Source organism: Mytilus californianus, unplaced genomic scaffold (genome assembly GCF_021869535.1).
Source record: "Mytilus californianus isolate M0D057914Y unplaced genomic scaffold, xbMytCali1.0.p SCAF_13, whole genome shotgun sequence".
In the NCBI taxonomy this organism is placed as follows: Eukaryota; Metazoa; Mollusca; class Bivalvia; order Mytilida; family Mytilidae; genus Mytilus; species Mytilus californianus.
The window spans coordinates 24427322-24445427 of record NW_026262615.1 but is presented as its reverse complement, the minus strand read 5'-3'; the positions used below and the strand labels follow the sequence as shown (position 1 = coordinate 24445427).

The 18106-nt window shown below is 31.4% G+C and overlaps 1 protein-coding gene across 1 annotated transcript; it reads right to left on the bottom strand.

Annotated features, from left to right (window-relative positions):
• Positions 1–251: 251 nt before the first annotated feature.
• Positions 252–5590, bottom strand: LOC127723793 (fez family zinc finger protein erm-like). Its single transcript, XM_052230533.1, has 4 exons — positions 5522–5590; positions 4233–5143; positions 1625–1889; positions 252–935 (listed from the first exon to the last, which is right to left on the bottom strand). Exons 1-4 carry the CDS (start codon positions 5568–5570, stop codon positions 829–831), a joined length of 1332 nt encoding a protein of 443 aa, XP_052086493.1. The 5' UTR covers positions 5571–5590; the 3' UTR covers positions 252–828.
• Positions 5591–18106: the final 12516 nt, after the last annotated feature.

Genomic DNA, 18106 nt, shown 5'->3' with positions numbered 1-18106 from the left:
GTTGGCATTTCAAGTCCGTTCAATATCCATTCTGTTTGCTTATATTTCAGATGCATAACCATAAAGGACACTTTCGTCAGGTGTTTCAGAGAAAAATAACATGTATGATGATTTAAGATCTACAAATTTGTGGAATACTTTCATTGTTATGCAAGAGATCTTGATTTGAAATATTAAATGAAACGCTTTCAATCAACATCCTCTCTATGGTTATACACCCCTCCCCTTTTGCAGTAAAAGTAAACACCATATTTTAATAGCACATTTATTCATTACAACTTAACAATAACATTGCACAATACCATAAATTACGCACACAAAATTAGAAAAAATAAAACTTAACAATAAATACTACCAGTCGTTTGTTTTTGAGAACGAAACATGATTTATTAAGGTTAGAAACATGAGAGCCCTATATTCATTGAGTAACGAAGTGAATTAACTACTTTAACTTATATGAAACACTGTATATATATCTTTTGTACTTTTTCGTTATATGTACACTAGCATAGTTTTCATATTGTTATACAACTTTAAAAGAATAAATTAAATTTCACGAAAAGGATCATTCTTCCCCTTGTTTCCACAACATGTACAAAATAAAATAATGAATGATACAATTTCAAAGCTGGTAAATGAGTTCTCACATTCTGACTAGTCTTTTTCTGAGCAATATACCACATAAAAAACTGTTTAGAAAAAAAATATTTATCCGGTCGCTATTATCCATGCTATGTATGTATTTGTCTCCGAACAATGTATCGGTAGTCCATGCAGTGTTGATATTATGCATCTTCTGGGACTGATTTATGTATTGGTCCAAGGCATCTATTCGGGTACCGGCATGTGTTCAGTGTGTATTCGTCGGTGAGCATTGAGGGTGCTGATTAAAGTGAACCCTTTACCGCAGATATCGCATCTATGTGGTCTTTCACCTACAATAAATAAACACAAACTATTATATAAACATTGAGAACAAACAAAAACACACAACAAACAAAACATTGAAAACCCTAGTGGCCCAGTGGCCACTTATAAATAGGCTCACATAAGGAAGCTTCTTCCAATTTCAAAAGACGTGGCTTGCAGAATCCCCCTCAGCAAAATTTGCTGAATCCATTGGTCTATACAAAATATAACGACTCTTAGTGAAGTTTTAAAATTCTAATTTGTTTTTTATTTTGCGTGGACACTTCTAATCTAATAAAATTTTCTTTTGGACATTGCGAAATTTTGATCGAAACTTACTTTCAAAAATAGATAGACCTGTCTTTATTTGAAGTTTACAATTGTTCTGACAAATTTAACTTAATACAAAGTAATTCCATAAGTGAAAACAAGTCGAATTGGACGCTTTCAAAGAATATAAGCCACTCAGAGCCAGAAAAATAAAACAGCGACAAAAGATGTCTAGAATGAATACATACGGAGCTATAGATATACACATACGTTACTTGACTGGACATAAGAAAGGCAAATAACAAATATTTCAAGGTGAAGGTCAGGAGAAATTGAACCGTTTCCTATATAAAGGCACAAACATTATTCGAAAAAGTAAATCTCATGCACTTTACAAAATTTCTTCGTTCAAAATAACAGAAAATACATATAAATTTGAACCTACCAGTATGAGTGTAGCAATGAATTTTCATGTCAATCTTTTGATGAAAACCTTTTCCACAATACGGACAGGTAAATGGTTTGAAGTTGGTATGAGTGCGCATATGCGTATGCAAATTAGATGCTCTGTTGAATGCTTTGTTGCATGTTGGACAGACGTATGGTTTGACTGTTGTATGCGTCAGACGATGTCTCGTGAGATTTCCTGGTTGTCTGAAAGCTCGTCCACAAACTTCACATTTGAAGGGTTTGTCTCCTGTATGGATTCGCTGTAACAAAAAGAAATTTAGTTTAAGTTTTTATTTGAATAAATGTTTTGACAGTTAACTATGTTCTACAATTTAAATCTTCCTCAATGCTTGATAAAATTCACATATGGTTTTCCGGGTTCAAGAATAATTGTAATCAAAAGACACAATGTGAATAAGGCTTATCGTAGTTAATTTTTTTCCCGCAACACATTTATTTGAGGTTGAATTTTGTTTTGTTTGTTTTTTATTTGTTTTTTGTTTTCTTTTGGCTTCATTTTCTTTCTTGTTTGTTTGCTTTCTTCTTGAAAACCCTTCTTTTCTTTGCCTTTTTATATTGCTTTTAAAATCGACATTTCAAACGTTTTCGATACAAATACTAAATTGTAATCTGATCTAATTATTTACTTTCATAAATAATTTCCGATTTATTTCTGGTTTATTTATTCAAAAGTTTCATCGACTTTGATATAGTAAAAAGTTAAGTAGTTGGCATTTTTTTATTTTTTTTATTTTGTATACAGTATTATAAATTTATATTTTATTGAGTATTTATACTCTTCTGAAATAACTTCGAACCATTTGTCTAAATGTTTGATAACAGTTGTTATATAAACAAAAACTATCCAGTACCGCATATGGCGACAATAATTTTTAATCCGTGTATAATTGTTATAAATTTGATTTTATTGAATGATTTAAAGATGGCTGTGAAAAGCAGATGTATTCTAATGTGATTTAAATTGTTCAACACAATATTGATACGAAACAGTGATAATATTGACACAAAATTAGATTTGTTAACAAAGGTCGCGTGTCCGGAACTAGCAAGTGTTTCGAATGGTTCGCTATTTGTTTGACAATTACTATTGTCAACAATCTGAAGAGGTGAAAATCTTTTAGAATAATAAAACGGTATCTAAACTTTGAAACAATTATTGGAAGCACAGCGCATTTAATTGTAAAAGGGATGTGATCTGAATTTACAAATTTAATTTGTATTTCAGTACATTTTGAAACTAATTCTAAAATAAATATTTGAAATAATTGCTGAACTGTTATAGAATTTTATGAGTAAATATGTGGGATAGAAGGTTAAAGGGGTTCAAAAACTGTACAGTGTATAACGGCACCGTGATATCTTAGGGGCAAAAGGTCCTTCTTATATCATAAAGTTGGAAACCAAAATGAGAAAACCAGTTTCGTCATATTTCAACTAAAATTGGAATGCTGCTTGTCAGAACTTGGAAAATAAAATCAGTCTCGGTTATAAACACAAACTGTCAAAAATGACAACTAGAACAAAACGTTAAACATTTAAAAAAGTAGACTTATAAAGTATCAAGATTTTATGAATTATTAATTGAATTAAATATAATCCGATCATCTCATTAAACTATTCACGTCGTAAACCAGATTAATCTAAAGATGTTTTCTCATGGTATTCTGGAAAATCTTTCAATTTATAATTAATCATTTTCAAAATTAAGATTTAAATTACATATAGATCCATAACATTTTATTTTATTATCCTTGCAAACAACTTAAATTGAATTTTATTATTTTATAAAAATATAAATTTTTACTACTAGTTAAGAATTCTTTGTTTAATTTTCTACATCTTCCAGACAAAAATGTTATTGTTGGCGATAGTATTTGAACTATTAACTAATAACGTTACGCATATCCCATCAACTCTTTTTTTGGTTGGTTTTTGGCACCATTTTCGTTTTTGCAATAATGATTTGTTAATGTTCAGAAGTGTTTCAACATTAAGCAATATAATGCAAAACCCGCATCAGTATTTCCAAAAGAATGTAATATTTCATTCAACTAACCTTTAAATAAACAATAAGTTTAAGAAAGGCAAGATAACTTAAAATATTAAGGAAGAATACTACTTAAAAAAAAATATATTCAGGTATAATTTCAATTTTTGGAAATATTTGTTTATCTACTAAAAATCCAAATGCCTTAATTGGCCTAAAGAATAGCAGACAATTGCGCACTCGGTTCAAATTACGGTGCTGGTATATGTAATTCACAGAGAACTTTAAAATGTAGCCGATCTTTTTTCGAAATAATATACATTTTTCTGTCAAAACAATGTATAGCTACTGATTGGTTAACATATTTGCAATGGATGAGTGTCTGGGTGAGATTTACAGAATAGAGAATAATAGGCAAAAAGAAAAAGAAAAGAGATACATGGGCGACAAAAAAAAATATATAAAAAAATAGAATTATGGGGTTCTATAATATAACGAATGGAGGAAAAAAATCAAGAATCATCTGAAATATTTTTTTACCACCAACATGACCAACAAGTATAGAAGTTATTTGGAAAAAAAACACGAATCTTACCTTGTGTGTAACTAAAGTATTGCTTCTGGAAAATGCCTTTCCACACACATCACATTTGTACTTTTTAATTGGTGGAGGTTTCTCTGCATTGATTCGTCGACTTCTAAGTCCTGCCATGTGGAGTAATGCTGGGTGAAGTAAACTTGCATGAGGCTGAATACCACCGAAATACTGCATCATCTGTGCGTTGGGTGACAATTGGGGAACTTGTGTTGCAGGAGTTTGTAAATACGGAGAAGAACCGAGAAGTTGAGACATTGATAAAGCTTGTCCACTCGGGAAAAATGGTGCCGGTGGAATAGCAATGTTAGTTTTATTTGGTGTTTCATTTTGATTGCAATCTTCGGTGTAATGAATCTGTCTGCTAGAGGAAAGTGCTTCTTTATATAACTCTGGCCTGTCCGATTTATTTCTGTGCGTTATTTCACCGGGTTCATTGATAACTTCGTCGGTTTCGTGTCGGTTTTCTGTACTCTCTGTCTTTTTCAAAAGCCTTGTTAAGTTCTGAAAATAGTTTGTAAAAGGGATGGACGTGTTCACTTCAGTAAACGCGTTCGTTGTGAGTTCACTGTCTTTTTGGTCTTCAGCAGTCGAATTATATTTACTATGAGCCAAGAGAGCTTGGTAATCGGTTGTTTCAGTTGTCCATGGAGGTATGAATAAGCCAGGAAAATATCCAAACGGAGGGGGTGCACCAAAGGGTAAAGATGGAAACACTGCTGAATGTTGAGTCGAACTAGCTAATTTACTTATTTTACTAAATGCTGAACTTTCGGAAGGTGTAATAATTTGAGGTCGGAATGGTATGAAGGATTTTGGAAGGTCCATCTCATATGATGACGTAGGCGAAGTTGTTCCGTTCGAAGAAGCATTTGATATCGGACTTGTTCCACATTCTTCCATGCCAGAATCTTGAAAAAGTGAAATTGCAAAAATACAAATAAACAGTTTGCTATATTTTTTACAATCATAATTCAAAAGTGCTGATTTCGAACTGCTTATTGTTTGTTTCTATTTCTGGTTTCAATTTCTTAGCATTTACAAGCTCACAAATAAAACTGGTCATTACCACTTTTTTATTTTGTTTTATATGATATTAATTAATTTTTTCTTTCTTTATTTTTTTTTTCATTTTTATTTCTATTTCAAACTTTTGTAAAACGAAATATGACTTGTATCTTCATTTCTACATTTTTTTATTTAAATTACGCAAGTACATGTATATATTTTATGGAGGAGAAATTAAAGCTAAAAATATATAATCTAATTATGATAAAATTAATTAATACCTGAGCTACATGAATTTTCCGAGTCTTCCTGTAACATTTTGTCATCCATTTGATATGCTACCGTCTCCGTCATTTCTTCGCCAAAAAACTGTGATTAAAATAATAAGTAGCTTTTAAGTTATACCTTTATGTAAAGATAAATATTACTATAGGATAAATTGGATTATTTTATTGTATTTTTCAATTGGCGAATCACCTGGAACTTGGGTGAAAGGTCATTTGATAGGCGAGGTTTGATTGGCTATTAGAAATTCGTTTACATGTACAAGGAATAGTCCTCACTTTCTGCCAAGTCAAGATATTAATATTTTTCATCAATATAATTAAAAACAAGATAAATAAAATACAAAGTTTTGATTTTACAGCTGTTTTTCAGACGATTTATTTTTAAAATTTATACCAATTTTCTATTTAATTTTCCAATTGATAAGAGCTGAAAGACGTAGAGTCAACCTCCCCTGAATGTGGTTCCCTCCAGGGCCATTTTCAACATTCCTTAATATTTTACCCATACATCGATTTGATAAAAAAAAAAAAAAGGAAGAAAGAAAGAAAGAAAAAAATAGTCAATGCTACTAGTATTTGAAAACTCTTTAATGTGTGAATGATCAACTAAATAAATGTAGAATTTATTCTGTTAAAATTGGTTTTTTTTAATTATTACGAGCACAGTGAGTGATATTTTCCTTCAAATAGAAGTATCGCCAAACATGTAGGAACAACAGCAAACGATAATTCTCAAGAAGGGACGTTTTTTTTCATGTCAACGAGAATGCAAATACATTTACAAACTACTGAGAGAGAGAAAAAAACATCACTGATAAACGTTTGAAATCCAACGGCTTTGTAGTAAAAGAAATAAACAGTTGTGAAATACTAGTAAATTGTCAAATGTGTATATTGCAGATGAATAATTTCATTTTATTTCAACTAAAACACTACAAACCGACTGATGAATGCTACAAAAGACCATACCATAATTTAGAACATAAAGTTCCACATTAAAAATTTATATATTTGATAAATGCATCTGTTTTTTTATTCAATTTAGAAACTAAAGATTATTTCTTATTTTTAATTTCCATTTTTCAATTAAAATATGTCTACAGTGTAATACCTACGTTTATTTCTTTTTACACTATTCTTATTTATCTGTGATCAACAATTTCAACAAAAGTGTTTAAAGTTTGATTTCTTGAGAAATTAAAACATAAAATACAAAAAGACCCCGTTGTGAGATCAATCGTTTTCCTGTGACTCATGTGGCGTTTCTAACCATGATATCGTATGGGGACAAATAAGGTGCTGATCCGGAATATCTAGGCGTTACAAGACACAGGTGAGATTTTCACACTTATTTGTGAACATACGGTCAGCCACACGACTGATCATAATAGATTAACACAATAACGCGATTTGTCAACAAACAACTTAATCACATCTATACCAAAACAGATTGATAATTAAACATATATTATTATTTAATAATTATCATTAATTGATTAACAGACTTCTAAAAGGTTACCGCTTTTCGGTAGTTTTAAGCAGTTCAAGTTTTAATATTTATCCTCTTGAAATATGTGTAATGCAATTTACTTTTATTGAGAGTTGATCAGACTGGTGCCGCATTGAAAAACTTATCTTTGATTTCTTAAATTCGTCAAGAACGAAGATTACTGTAAATCAATTGCTAGAGCCTTTTCAAATTAATTTCATATTCAATACTGTTTCGAATATTTAGCTAATAAGGGTTATAGATCATTGAAAAGCAATATCGAATAATCAAAGAAATAAAGAAAGATGTTTTTACCGTTAACTTAGATAATATCATTATGCTTTAATTCGATTTTGTTGAAGTTCACACAAAATTGGTTTTAATTAGATTTGCGTTAACTTGAACAATATTTGACATATATTGAAAAAGGGGATAATATCCCAAAGGTCAAACAAAAATCATAAGTCGAATAAAACCAGACAACACCATGCCTAAAAAGAAAACCAACGAAAAGTCAACAAACACACTACACATAATACTACAGACCGAGCAACAACGAAAAGTCAACAAACACACTACACATAATACAACAGACCGAGGAACAACGAAAAGTCAACAAACACACTACACATAATACTACAGACCGAGCAACAACGAAAAGTCAACAAACACACTACACATAATACAACAGACCGAGGAACAACGAAAAGTCAACAAACACACTACACATAATACTACAGACCGAGCAACAATGAAAAGTCAACAAACACACTACACATAATACTATACAGACCGAGCAACAACAATTCCTTTAAAATCGAGGAATACACTCGGGTGTTCTGGAAGGGTAATCATTTCCTGTTCCATTTGCAAAGCTTGTGAATAAAAAAAATCCACATATTTAACTAAAAGCCTTACTTATGCCCATGAGAAATAAGATGAAAAAGCTGTCATCCTATTTTTTAACTAAGTTAAAAATATTGATTACTAAATTGCGAATTTTCAGTCAATAACAAAATGTAAATTGTTTTATACTTTTGCACAATAAAAGAGCCCTTACAACAGCTTTTATATTAACCTTTATATATGTCTTTATCTAGGCAACACTTTTAAACTTTTAAGCATTCCTTTTCGATTACAAGTATGCAATACAAAAAATAAAATTTGGCCCGGGTCGACACAATTTTTGCATTACCAATTTAATTTATTTCTAACTCGTTCTCATCCTTGATTTGTCTAAGAAATTTCCACCAGACGCCAGTAAAAAAACAAGCGATCGATAACGTTTGGATATTTTAAAAAGATGAGACATCCAGTAAAATCATTTATGGTATTCAGTATATTAAATTTTCAAAAACATTTCCTTCTGTTGATGAACACATTTTGTTTATTTATATTTGATAATTATCATATTTACCTTCTGAAAGATCATCTCTTGGTCATTCAACTTCCAAATCATGTTTCTCTCTTTCTGCTGTAACTAGCTGCCAAAGTTTACAATTCTAAAATGGTGTTACTTTTACTTTTACTAACATTTAAATATCAAAATATAACCACAATGATTCATTGTAAGTCATTTTAACCAGAGGTGTATTGCAGTTTTAGTTAAGATTATCCCTTAATAATTTAAAGTCAACTTCAGAGGAAGGCCGCCATGACCAAACTTTGACAAGTATGAGTACAGAAGTAAAATATAGTACGGAACAATCCATATCCCCTCCAGGACTATTGCATTTTATTTTTGAATTTTAAATGTGAGAAAATAATGAATTTTAATACACATTTAATCTATCTTTTACATATCCTTTCTCCTTAATTAATCAAGGTATGATTGATTGATTGATTGATATATATATATATATATCTATATAGATTGATTGATTGATTGATTGATTGATTGATTGATTGATTCTATTAGAGCTGGACATTCTAATTATGGCCTAAAGTGTGTTCGACCGTTAAAAGATAAAAATAAAAACATATCAAAATTCGACAACTTCACATAGTTCTAGAATTGGATTAAATTGATATTTTGATGATTTGTTGATGCCAAATTTTTTGTGTATTTTGTTGTTTTGTAGTTGCTATCACATTTACTTCAATCATATTTGGGCTATGAAGTAATTCTAAGGTTTTGTTGTTGATGATGTCACAATAGGAACAGTATAGTACTTCGTGATTTTCTTAATTGTGGCTCTACCACTCACTTTCGTCTATCTGGAATATAACAGTTTTCGTTATGCGTATGGATAAAGAGCTGATCTTTGGTTTACATATATAAGTGAACAATTATGAGTTTCAGATTGATTGCGCGTTTCGTTACGGATGACCATTTTCACGAAAATACTGCCTTTTACCTTTAAGCAATTTTCGAACTTGTCTGGCATTTTCGACGTAATGCCTGTTGATGTTGGGTTGAATTTCAGTGCATTGGCGTATATTGGTGGTTACTTCTCTACATCGCTCATTTCGACAATGGCTTATTTTTCATAAAATTACAAATAAGATATACAAGGGCACATCAATATCTTTTATCATCCGGCAGTTAAACCAATGTGCACGATGTAAAGTCACGCAGTCACAATTTAACCAGTCGGAATGGGGACATAAAATCAAACGTTGAGTCTCTAGGTGGCCTGTCGCAAGACACAATACTATTCAAAATACTACCATGTTCCAGTGGAAGTCTACATTTCCCGCCCTTAATACCAGTCGATCAACTATGCAGACCCTATACATATTGGACGTATTGTTAAATATAAAAATAAGGAGTGTGGTATGATTGCAAATGAGACAACTATCCACCAAAATTCTAATGAAGTGGATGTAAGCAATTATAGGCCACCGTAAGGTGTTCAAAAATGAGAAAATCCCATACCGTATAGTCGGCTATAAAAGGCCAAGACATAAAAAATATGAAACAAACGAGAAAGGACGAGGAAGTATTCTTATCCTGAAATGATTGCTTCTTGAAGTTAATCAAACAACAACCAAACAAGCTCTCCTATAATTTCATTAGCTGGCGTAATTTAGTCGTCCCGATACATTTGGTTGTTATCTGTCCGAAAACACACAGGCAAAGAAATCATGATTAAATTCATCAATGTTTTTACTCCGTTTTGATGTTCGTTTAATGATAAATTATCCCCTCACATGGAATTCCTACGAGGACTTGCTGTGCCTCCATATTGCAGATTTGTTTCTTTACTGTTATGAATCACAATTTATATCTTAACTTCATAAATATCCAAACGAAAAATCAGTTAGTCTAAATATATATTTTAAACTAGACAAAGTGATGCTCCCCGCACTCCACTCTGAAATATCTGTATTATAACAAAGTCAACGTCTGGGAGACACAAATGATGCTTCCGTAGATGCAAAGTGTTATTTTTAGATACACAAAGTTAAGCATGGGAGCACTGTGCTCAGGTCTATGGTTCACTGTAGGAGGAGTTATCCGGAAACTCTATGCACCTCTTATGCGAGTATATACTCCAAAATGACAAAGTTCAACGATCTCCCAAAAGAGTAAATATTGATAAAAATCAAAACCCTGACCACATGCACACCTTTAATATATGTACAAACAGCCAGCAAAGTGAAAACTTCATAGCATTCAAACTGTAGGAGGAGTTATGTGGAATAACTATATACCCTTGATGGGACGGACGGACAGGGGTAAAACAATTTGCCCCCCCCCCCCCCCATAACTTTTAGTTGCGGGGGCATAAAAATAACTGCAGATATAAGACGTTATTTTCTCTGTTAACAATCAAAAGTTTTCTTAATAACTGTATACTTTTTTTTTTGATAATAAACCTCAACCTTTTTGACCAAGGTATTATAATTTTAGTGACCATCTTCTTTACAACATTTACGATAAACATGACGATTTTTCCATTCCTAATGTTGATGTTCCGTTTGCTCCATAACGAGTAAACTGTTGTAATTTTTTTCAGTTGGTCTGTTGGTTTTATGCAGTGTCGTCTCTCATTAACAGTGAAAAAGGTTATAATTGTACTGTTGCTGTTCAATCATTGCATGCGTCTATTATCTATTGTAAGAAAAGAAGAAAAGGGGGAACCTACATCAATCAATCAAATAGTAATTTGAAACTGTTCTAAATGATTCTTATCACGGTTTTTTTGGCATAAAAATTCTGTATTCAGATTTACCCTGGTAATTGCACACATTGAAGCACAGTCTACATTTACATTGAAGTCATTCAGCTAATTTTAATGAAATGCAAAATTAGAGGCTCTTAAGAGCCTGTGTCGCCCACCTTAGTATATGTGCATATTCAACAAAGGACACTCTCCAACATTGAAGACAAGAATAGAATTCATGACAAAAATCTCTGTTTTGTTGATCTTGTATTACTGATCATTTAGCATGTTTAGTTCCTTTCTAATTTCCTTAGTTTTTGCTCAAAACATAAGAGAGGGTAAAAAAATCCTCATTTAAGGGCAATCACTCCTATAAAGAGTGACAGTCTACTAACTATATCGGCAAAATTTGATTTGTTAGTAGATCGTGCCTTGCTGATCATTTTTGTGATTTAAAGTGTCTATCTTTTATAATTTTTATCATATAAGTCAAAACGCAAAAAAAAAAAAAAAACTGGAAAAAAATCGTCATTAAAGGGCAACAACTCCATTAAGGAGTCGCCGGAAGACTTTCTCCATATCGTTTTAATTGTAGATCTTGTCTTGCTGATCATTTTTGCTTATTTAAGTTTCTGTCTATCTATTATAATTTTTAAGATATAAGACAAAAACGCAAAAAAATGGTAAAAATCGTCATCAAAGAGTAATAACTCTAATAAGGAGTGGGCTGACGATTTTGACCATGATACTTATTTGTAGAACTTGTCTTGCTGATCATTTTTGCAATACAAAGTTTCTCTCTATCTATTATAGTTCTCAAGATAATAGGCAACAATGAGAAAAAAAAGGTCAAATTTGTTATTTAAGGGCAATAACTCCTATAAGAAGTCGTCTGACAGTTTTGACATATACGGACAATTGGTAGAGCTCAACATTTTAAACATTTCTTCTCTAGACAGATTTTCTCTATTTACAACGGTTTTCAAAATAATAGACAAAAAATGCATTTTACACCTATATTCTGTTTTTATCCCTGACGGCCATCTTGGTAGGCAGGCGTGGTCATTGGTGTCATTAATTAAACAAGATACCCCAATGATTGTGGCCAAGTTTGGTTAAATTTGTCCCAGTATAGTTTCAGAGGAGAAGATTTTTGTAAAAGTTAACAGACGACGACGGACGACAGACGCCAAGTGAAGAAAAAAGCTCACCTGGCCCAAAGGTAAAAATACAATCGACGATATTACAGTGATGTAGGAAAGTTCTACCTTCTTAAAGCTCCGAATATAAAAAAACCGTTGATCTCACAAACCAAAGTGGTAAATCTATCTTTATCTAAGATTAACTATTTTCAAAATAATTTCAAAATAAATTCAAGAATTATCTGCATTTTGATATTTTGTTATAAACCAAATTTAGATAAAGTTTTCACTGTATCAATCAAAAAGTATATCAAATATATTGCAATTTTTTTAAGCTATTTAATCAAAACCTTTGCCAACAATTCAATGAACTCAAAGATTTCAAACATACTTTTAAGATCCCGAATATAATACCTTCAAAATATAAAAATAACATCTTGAAATATGTTATACGCGTCTGCGTACCAAATTATAAGACTGAAATCGTTAAAGAGTTCTAATATATTTTTTGAGAATCTAATACTTCAATGTTTCACATCGATTTTAAAATAATATGAAATCAAACTTCGAAATTAAAGGATCATAAATTAAATCTCTTTAAATTTTGGCACTTCAAAGAAAGCTTGTTCTACCACAAATATTCTAAGGGATATGTAAGTTAAGTTTCAAAACGACCGCGTAACAAGATTTGTATTACTGCAGAGATTAAGCTGGATTAACGAGCAAATACACTAAAGAGATGCAGAAAATAAACTCATAATCTAATACATAGGTCACATTTCTAATCCGTGTCTTTTGTGTATTCGTGGGAAAATTAAAATTGTCCGGGCACAGCTAAATTAGCTTAAAACCAGAAGTTCACTTTCCCAAATAAGCTTATAAGGTATATTTTATATCGTCAGCCAGCTCAATCAGATTAAGATTTAAATATAATAATACTCTTTGAAAAACAAATGTGTTCAAATAATGACTTTAATTTAATTTGTTTTGTTTGTTTAAATATATATTTTGTACTTAATTAATTAAAAAAAAATGGGCCGTACATTGAATCCAAAAACTTATTTCACCGAAGAAAGGTATACGAAATTAACCACCACCATAAAAAAAATCCTTTTAAACAACAAACAATCAATCAAACAAACAAACAAACAAACAAACAAATATACAAACAAAACACACACACACATGTACATATAGCATTAAAACAAAATTTCAAGTATCCTTATATGAAATTGTAAGTGTACAACGCCCTAGATTTCGTCAAGTTTTGTCAAAGACAGAGGCTCATAAGACAAGAAAACGATTCAGTATTAGTATTATGTTATTATATTATATATAAAAGGACCATACGAATATCTAATTGTATGAATTATTTGATTTTATAATATATATAATATCAAACAGCATGTAACACATATCACATTTTTATACTGAAAGACACTTCCACTTGATTTGCTACAGTACTAGTAGCTTGATTGGTTGATGGATGCTCAACACCCATCGAAAAATATTACATTGAGTGTTCAGGACGATAACATGTTAGATTATATGATTATCCCCTGCTTTGTAATCGATCATAATTGTGAAGGGTCATAAATGTTGTGATAATAGATTGTGCAACATAAAATTGTGGACAATGTTTTGGTATTGATCTCCTAAATTTCGTAATTTATTTTCAACGAAAAGTCGAATATAAAAAGCCATTGCTAGAACAATTTATCACGAGTTTGATGATAATTCCAAAATAGTGTGCCTAATAAACATATGACCATCTATGCCGTTAATATACAAAAAAAAACAAAACTTTCGAATAATTAACCCATATCTTTTCTTTCTCAATTTAAAAATCATTAGGGTTATTTCGCAAGAGAAAATATCATTTTTTTTTATATTCGTTCCAACGGGATTAATCACCAATGGGAGAAACAAGGATATACTTTATTCCTCTACATAACGACCGAAGGAATCCATGTAATATTTTGAATTAAAAGAGAAATGTTAAGGAGACGTCGGGGTGACCGTTATACATAATTCTTCGCCGTATTGAAGTTTACCGAATCTATACAAAGTTAATTAATTTGTTAATGTACTTATATCTTTTGGAATTTCATAAACAGCTTAGTCCTTTCAATACTTAATAAATCTCATCATAACTTATTATGTTTTACTTAAACATCTTTTATTTAGGATAATCTGAAATCTAACGGTGAATTAAGAAGGGATTTTACAAAATATATTTTAAATATCGCATTGTAAAGACAAATACGGTATTCTTTACGTTAATTCTTTCGTTTTTTAAATCTCATCATAAAAAAAGAAAAAAAATATATACACATCATAGTTTTCATATCCCCAAACAATAATTTACACTAACTGAAACCCTGTTTGTGGCCTCATAAAGTCGAAGATTAAAAACAGATTAAATTTGCAGGTGATGCTTGGGATATTTAGTTTTATGTTTCTCCCACAAACGTTCCACTGCTCTGCATGTGATTTTTTTTTGTAAAAAACAAATCTAATTGAATTAATCCTAAAAATAAGAATTGCAATTGAGTACAATGTATATAAACAGCCAAATTAAATAAATTACCCTTTGTTTCATTGATCTATTAGTAACACTCGTTGTGGTGTTCATGGAAAGAAAATTCGGTGATAATAAAATTGAGAATGGAAATGGGGAATGTGTCAAACAGACAACAATCCGACCACAGAGCAGAAAACAGCCCAAGGCCACCAATGGGTCTTTAACACAGCGAGAAAATCCGGAGGCGGGCTTCAGCTGGCCCCTAAACAAAAAAGGGACTAGTTCATTGAAAATGGACGTCACACTCAACTCCTAAACATATAAATGAACTAAAATTAAAAAAAACAACATACAAGACTAACAAAGGCCAAAGGCTCTTGACTTAGGACAGGCTCTAAAATGCTGCAGGGTTAAGCATGTTTTGTGAGATCTCAACCCTCCTCCTATACCTCTAAGTCGCTTTTCGGTGATTCTTAATCGAAGACAAGAGGACAAGATTGTTCCTTCGACAAGTGAAACATATCCGTGGTCATTTTTAACAAAAAAAATCCATAAAGGTCAACCAAATCATGAAGGCGAATTTTCAGCTGCGTCATTATGTTCAATGTCTTCCTTGAAACCCACAATCCCAGGTGAAGCCGCCTTCTAAATAAGAAAAAAAAATATCTAATAAAGGTAAATTAACAGCTAATTTTGCGTCAAAATAAGTTTATCTAATTCCTAATTCTCAGGAGCAACAGCTTTCTAGTAAGCAGCAACCCTTTATCAAGAACATTGTTATAGGAAATAGTGGCTCTGGAATATCGTATTAATGATATATATAATCCATAATTAAATGTCGCTACATAGAGATGGACAGTTCACAATAGAAAAATTTAAGTCATCTCTTTCGTTGTAATCTTTAGTTCGTAGCTGATTCTCATTGTCAAATTGTAGATGCAAGGTCAAGATAAGAAGTAACATTACACAAAAATGTATCATACAAACATAAAACATTAAAAAGATGTATAACATCTTAAGTGCCAATCTGGCTTAGAATCAGGCAGTGGTGAAAAGATGACAAACAAAAACCCGCTCAGCTTTGCATTAATTTAAGTTTAGAATGTATAATTGTGCCATTCCTTTCCTTTCCCTGTTCTGGTAATTCAAGATATAATTTGTTTGAAATGCACTTGAATTTAACAAATAAGGGGGGATAACTCCGTAATTTGCTATCATTCCAACCAAAATTTATCTGGATATTTCTCGAATTACCATACACGCAGAATCGAAAGACCTACCATTTCTAACTCAGGATGAGGGTACCTTAAACATAGGGTGGTTAGGTCGGTTGGTTTTTTTCGGCGATGTTTTGATTTTTTTCTAAATTGTCTGATTCTTACTAAGACTGGCACTTAAATAGGAAAAAAACGGCAAGACGAAAAGTTGTGTGTCATATGTTAAGTTAGCTACTACAGAAAGTATTAACAATGGTATGTTGGCTGCATATGTTTTGCTGGCTTCGCCATTCTCTGTACATTATGTAGGTAGGACTTGACAATACTTGATAATGGACTGTTAGTCATATACGTATATAAATAGAGTTGTCAAATATTTACTGAATGTTATGTCTTTATCCATTCAATTGAATTCAAAATTTTTATTGCCATATAAACTTAAAACAATAAATTTGTGACAAGTACAAAATAAGTATACAATATAACTGAAAATTCACATATATATACAAAATCATTTAATCACAGTAAATAGTCAGAGTCCCCTGTTCTCAGTTCTAATGACTTTTTAATGTAGGACCCCATTTTATTTACTTGTGATGGTGTTGATGGATTGATCATAAAAATCACATTTTCTTCAATGTTTTCTTCAATGTTTCTTTCTTAATAATCATAACAGTTGTTTCTCAGTTCCCTATATAATTCACAAAATAATAAAAAAAAATGTTTTCATCCTCTAATATGTTACATTTAAGGCATAATCTCTGCTCTCTAGGAATATTAGAATGACTTTTTTTTCTAAAATTAAGTTATCAATAAACATTGCAACTACTTTTTTTTATAAATTCAGTAACTTGCATTTCCGTATTAAAGTAAATACATGTACATATATACATTGTCGGAACGTCAAATATGAAAATTGTTTTTCGACGTCTTGTAGTTTTTAGATGGGTTAAAAGTTCACACTTCATTTAATTTTCGTTATAAAAGTACTTATATGATCAATACATTGTCTATTAAACATCAAAAACATTATTTACAGTGATGGTAGTATTCAAATATAATAGATTGGTATGAAATGATTTCGAAGTGCTGTTAGCCATTCCATATATTAATTGTAAATCTCCACCATAAATATTTGTCTGAAGACGATAGCCCACATCTGCCGGTCCATATAACATTCAGGAAGTCCGGACATTTGTCCGGTAGGTAAAACAATTACAGAAGGTTTGTAATTGAATTACTTGTTTACTTAAAATCTTTGATTCAATCAGCGCCATTATCCCTTACAATCCATTATTAACTAGCTCACACTTTTATGTTTGGCCGTGTTATGTTTATTGATTCGACCTATTGAACTGTTATCCCAAAACACCATTCAGTAATGCGTCTCATTGTGGCTGTTTTCTGTCGAATAAAAGGTGTTAAATAAAAGCAGCAGTTTAATTCAATAGGGAGCAGTTTCAGAAGCAAAAATCGAAGAGCTATGAAAATACAGGCTGTTAGCCTAGGGAAAAGTTTACTATATCATTTGTAGCTCTTTTGTGGTTTTACAATATACCATAAACGAACCACGAACCATGCCCGCTGAGATGTTTTCTGAATAGGTAATTAGCTTCTGTAATTCTCGTTATTGTTCTTAATAGTAATTGTTAAGACATAAACTTGATAAAAAGTTTGTAATAATTGAGGGGCCTGAGGGGTTATTTTCGTTCTTCGTGATCGGCGCATTTTCGCTATCGTGATCCGTTTTTCTACAGATTTTTTTTTTATATTTTCGTGATCCGTGATCATGGAAATTTATTTTCTGTGAATCGTGATTGACAAAAAAACAACTCGTGAATCGTGATGAGACCCCCCCCCCCCAATCAGGCCCCTCATAATTTGTAAACGGTAATGGCATTATGTAGCAGTTGTTAATTTTCAACTTTCTTCCGTAGCTGCAGTTTTCATCAATGTTGACATTTCGATTCCACGATAGATATTAACTGTTCTAGTAATATAAAAATACAGAAACATTTTTTTTTAAATAAGTAGTCCTTGCATGTTTGCCAATAAAACAGCTATCCACAAAAGATCATACTTCAAGAATAGTAACAAC

Coding starts and splice junctions, on each gene's coding strand:
- LOC127723793 (XM_052230533.1), bottom strand. CDS start 5,570: ATGGATGACAAAATGTTACAGGAAGACTCGGAAAATTCATGTAGCTCA. Junction 5,144..5,521: donor GGAAAATTCATGTAGCTCAG/GTATTAATTAAT, acceptor CACTTTTTCAAG/ATTCTGGCATGGAAGAATGT. Junction 936..1,624: donor TCATTGCTACACTCATACTG/GTAGGTTCAAAT, acceptor TATTTATTGTAG/GTGAAAGACCACATAGATGC.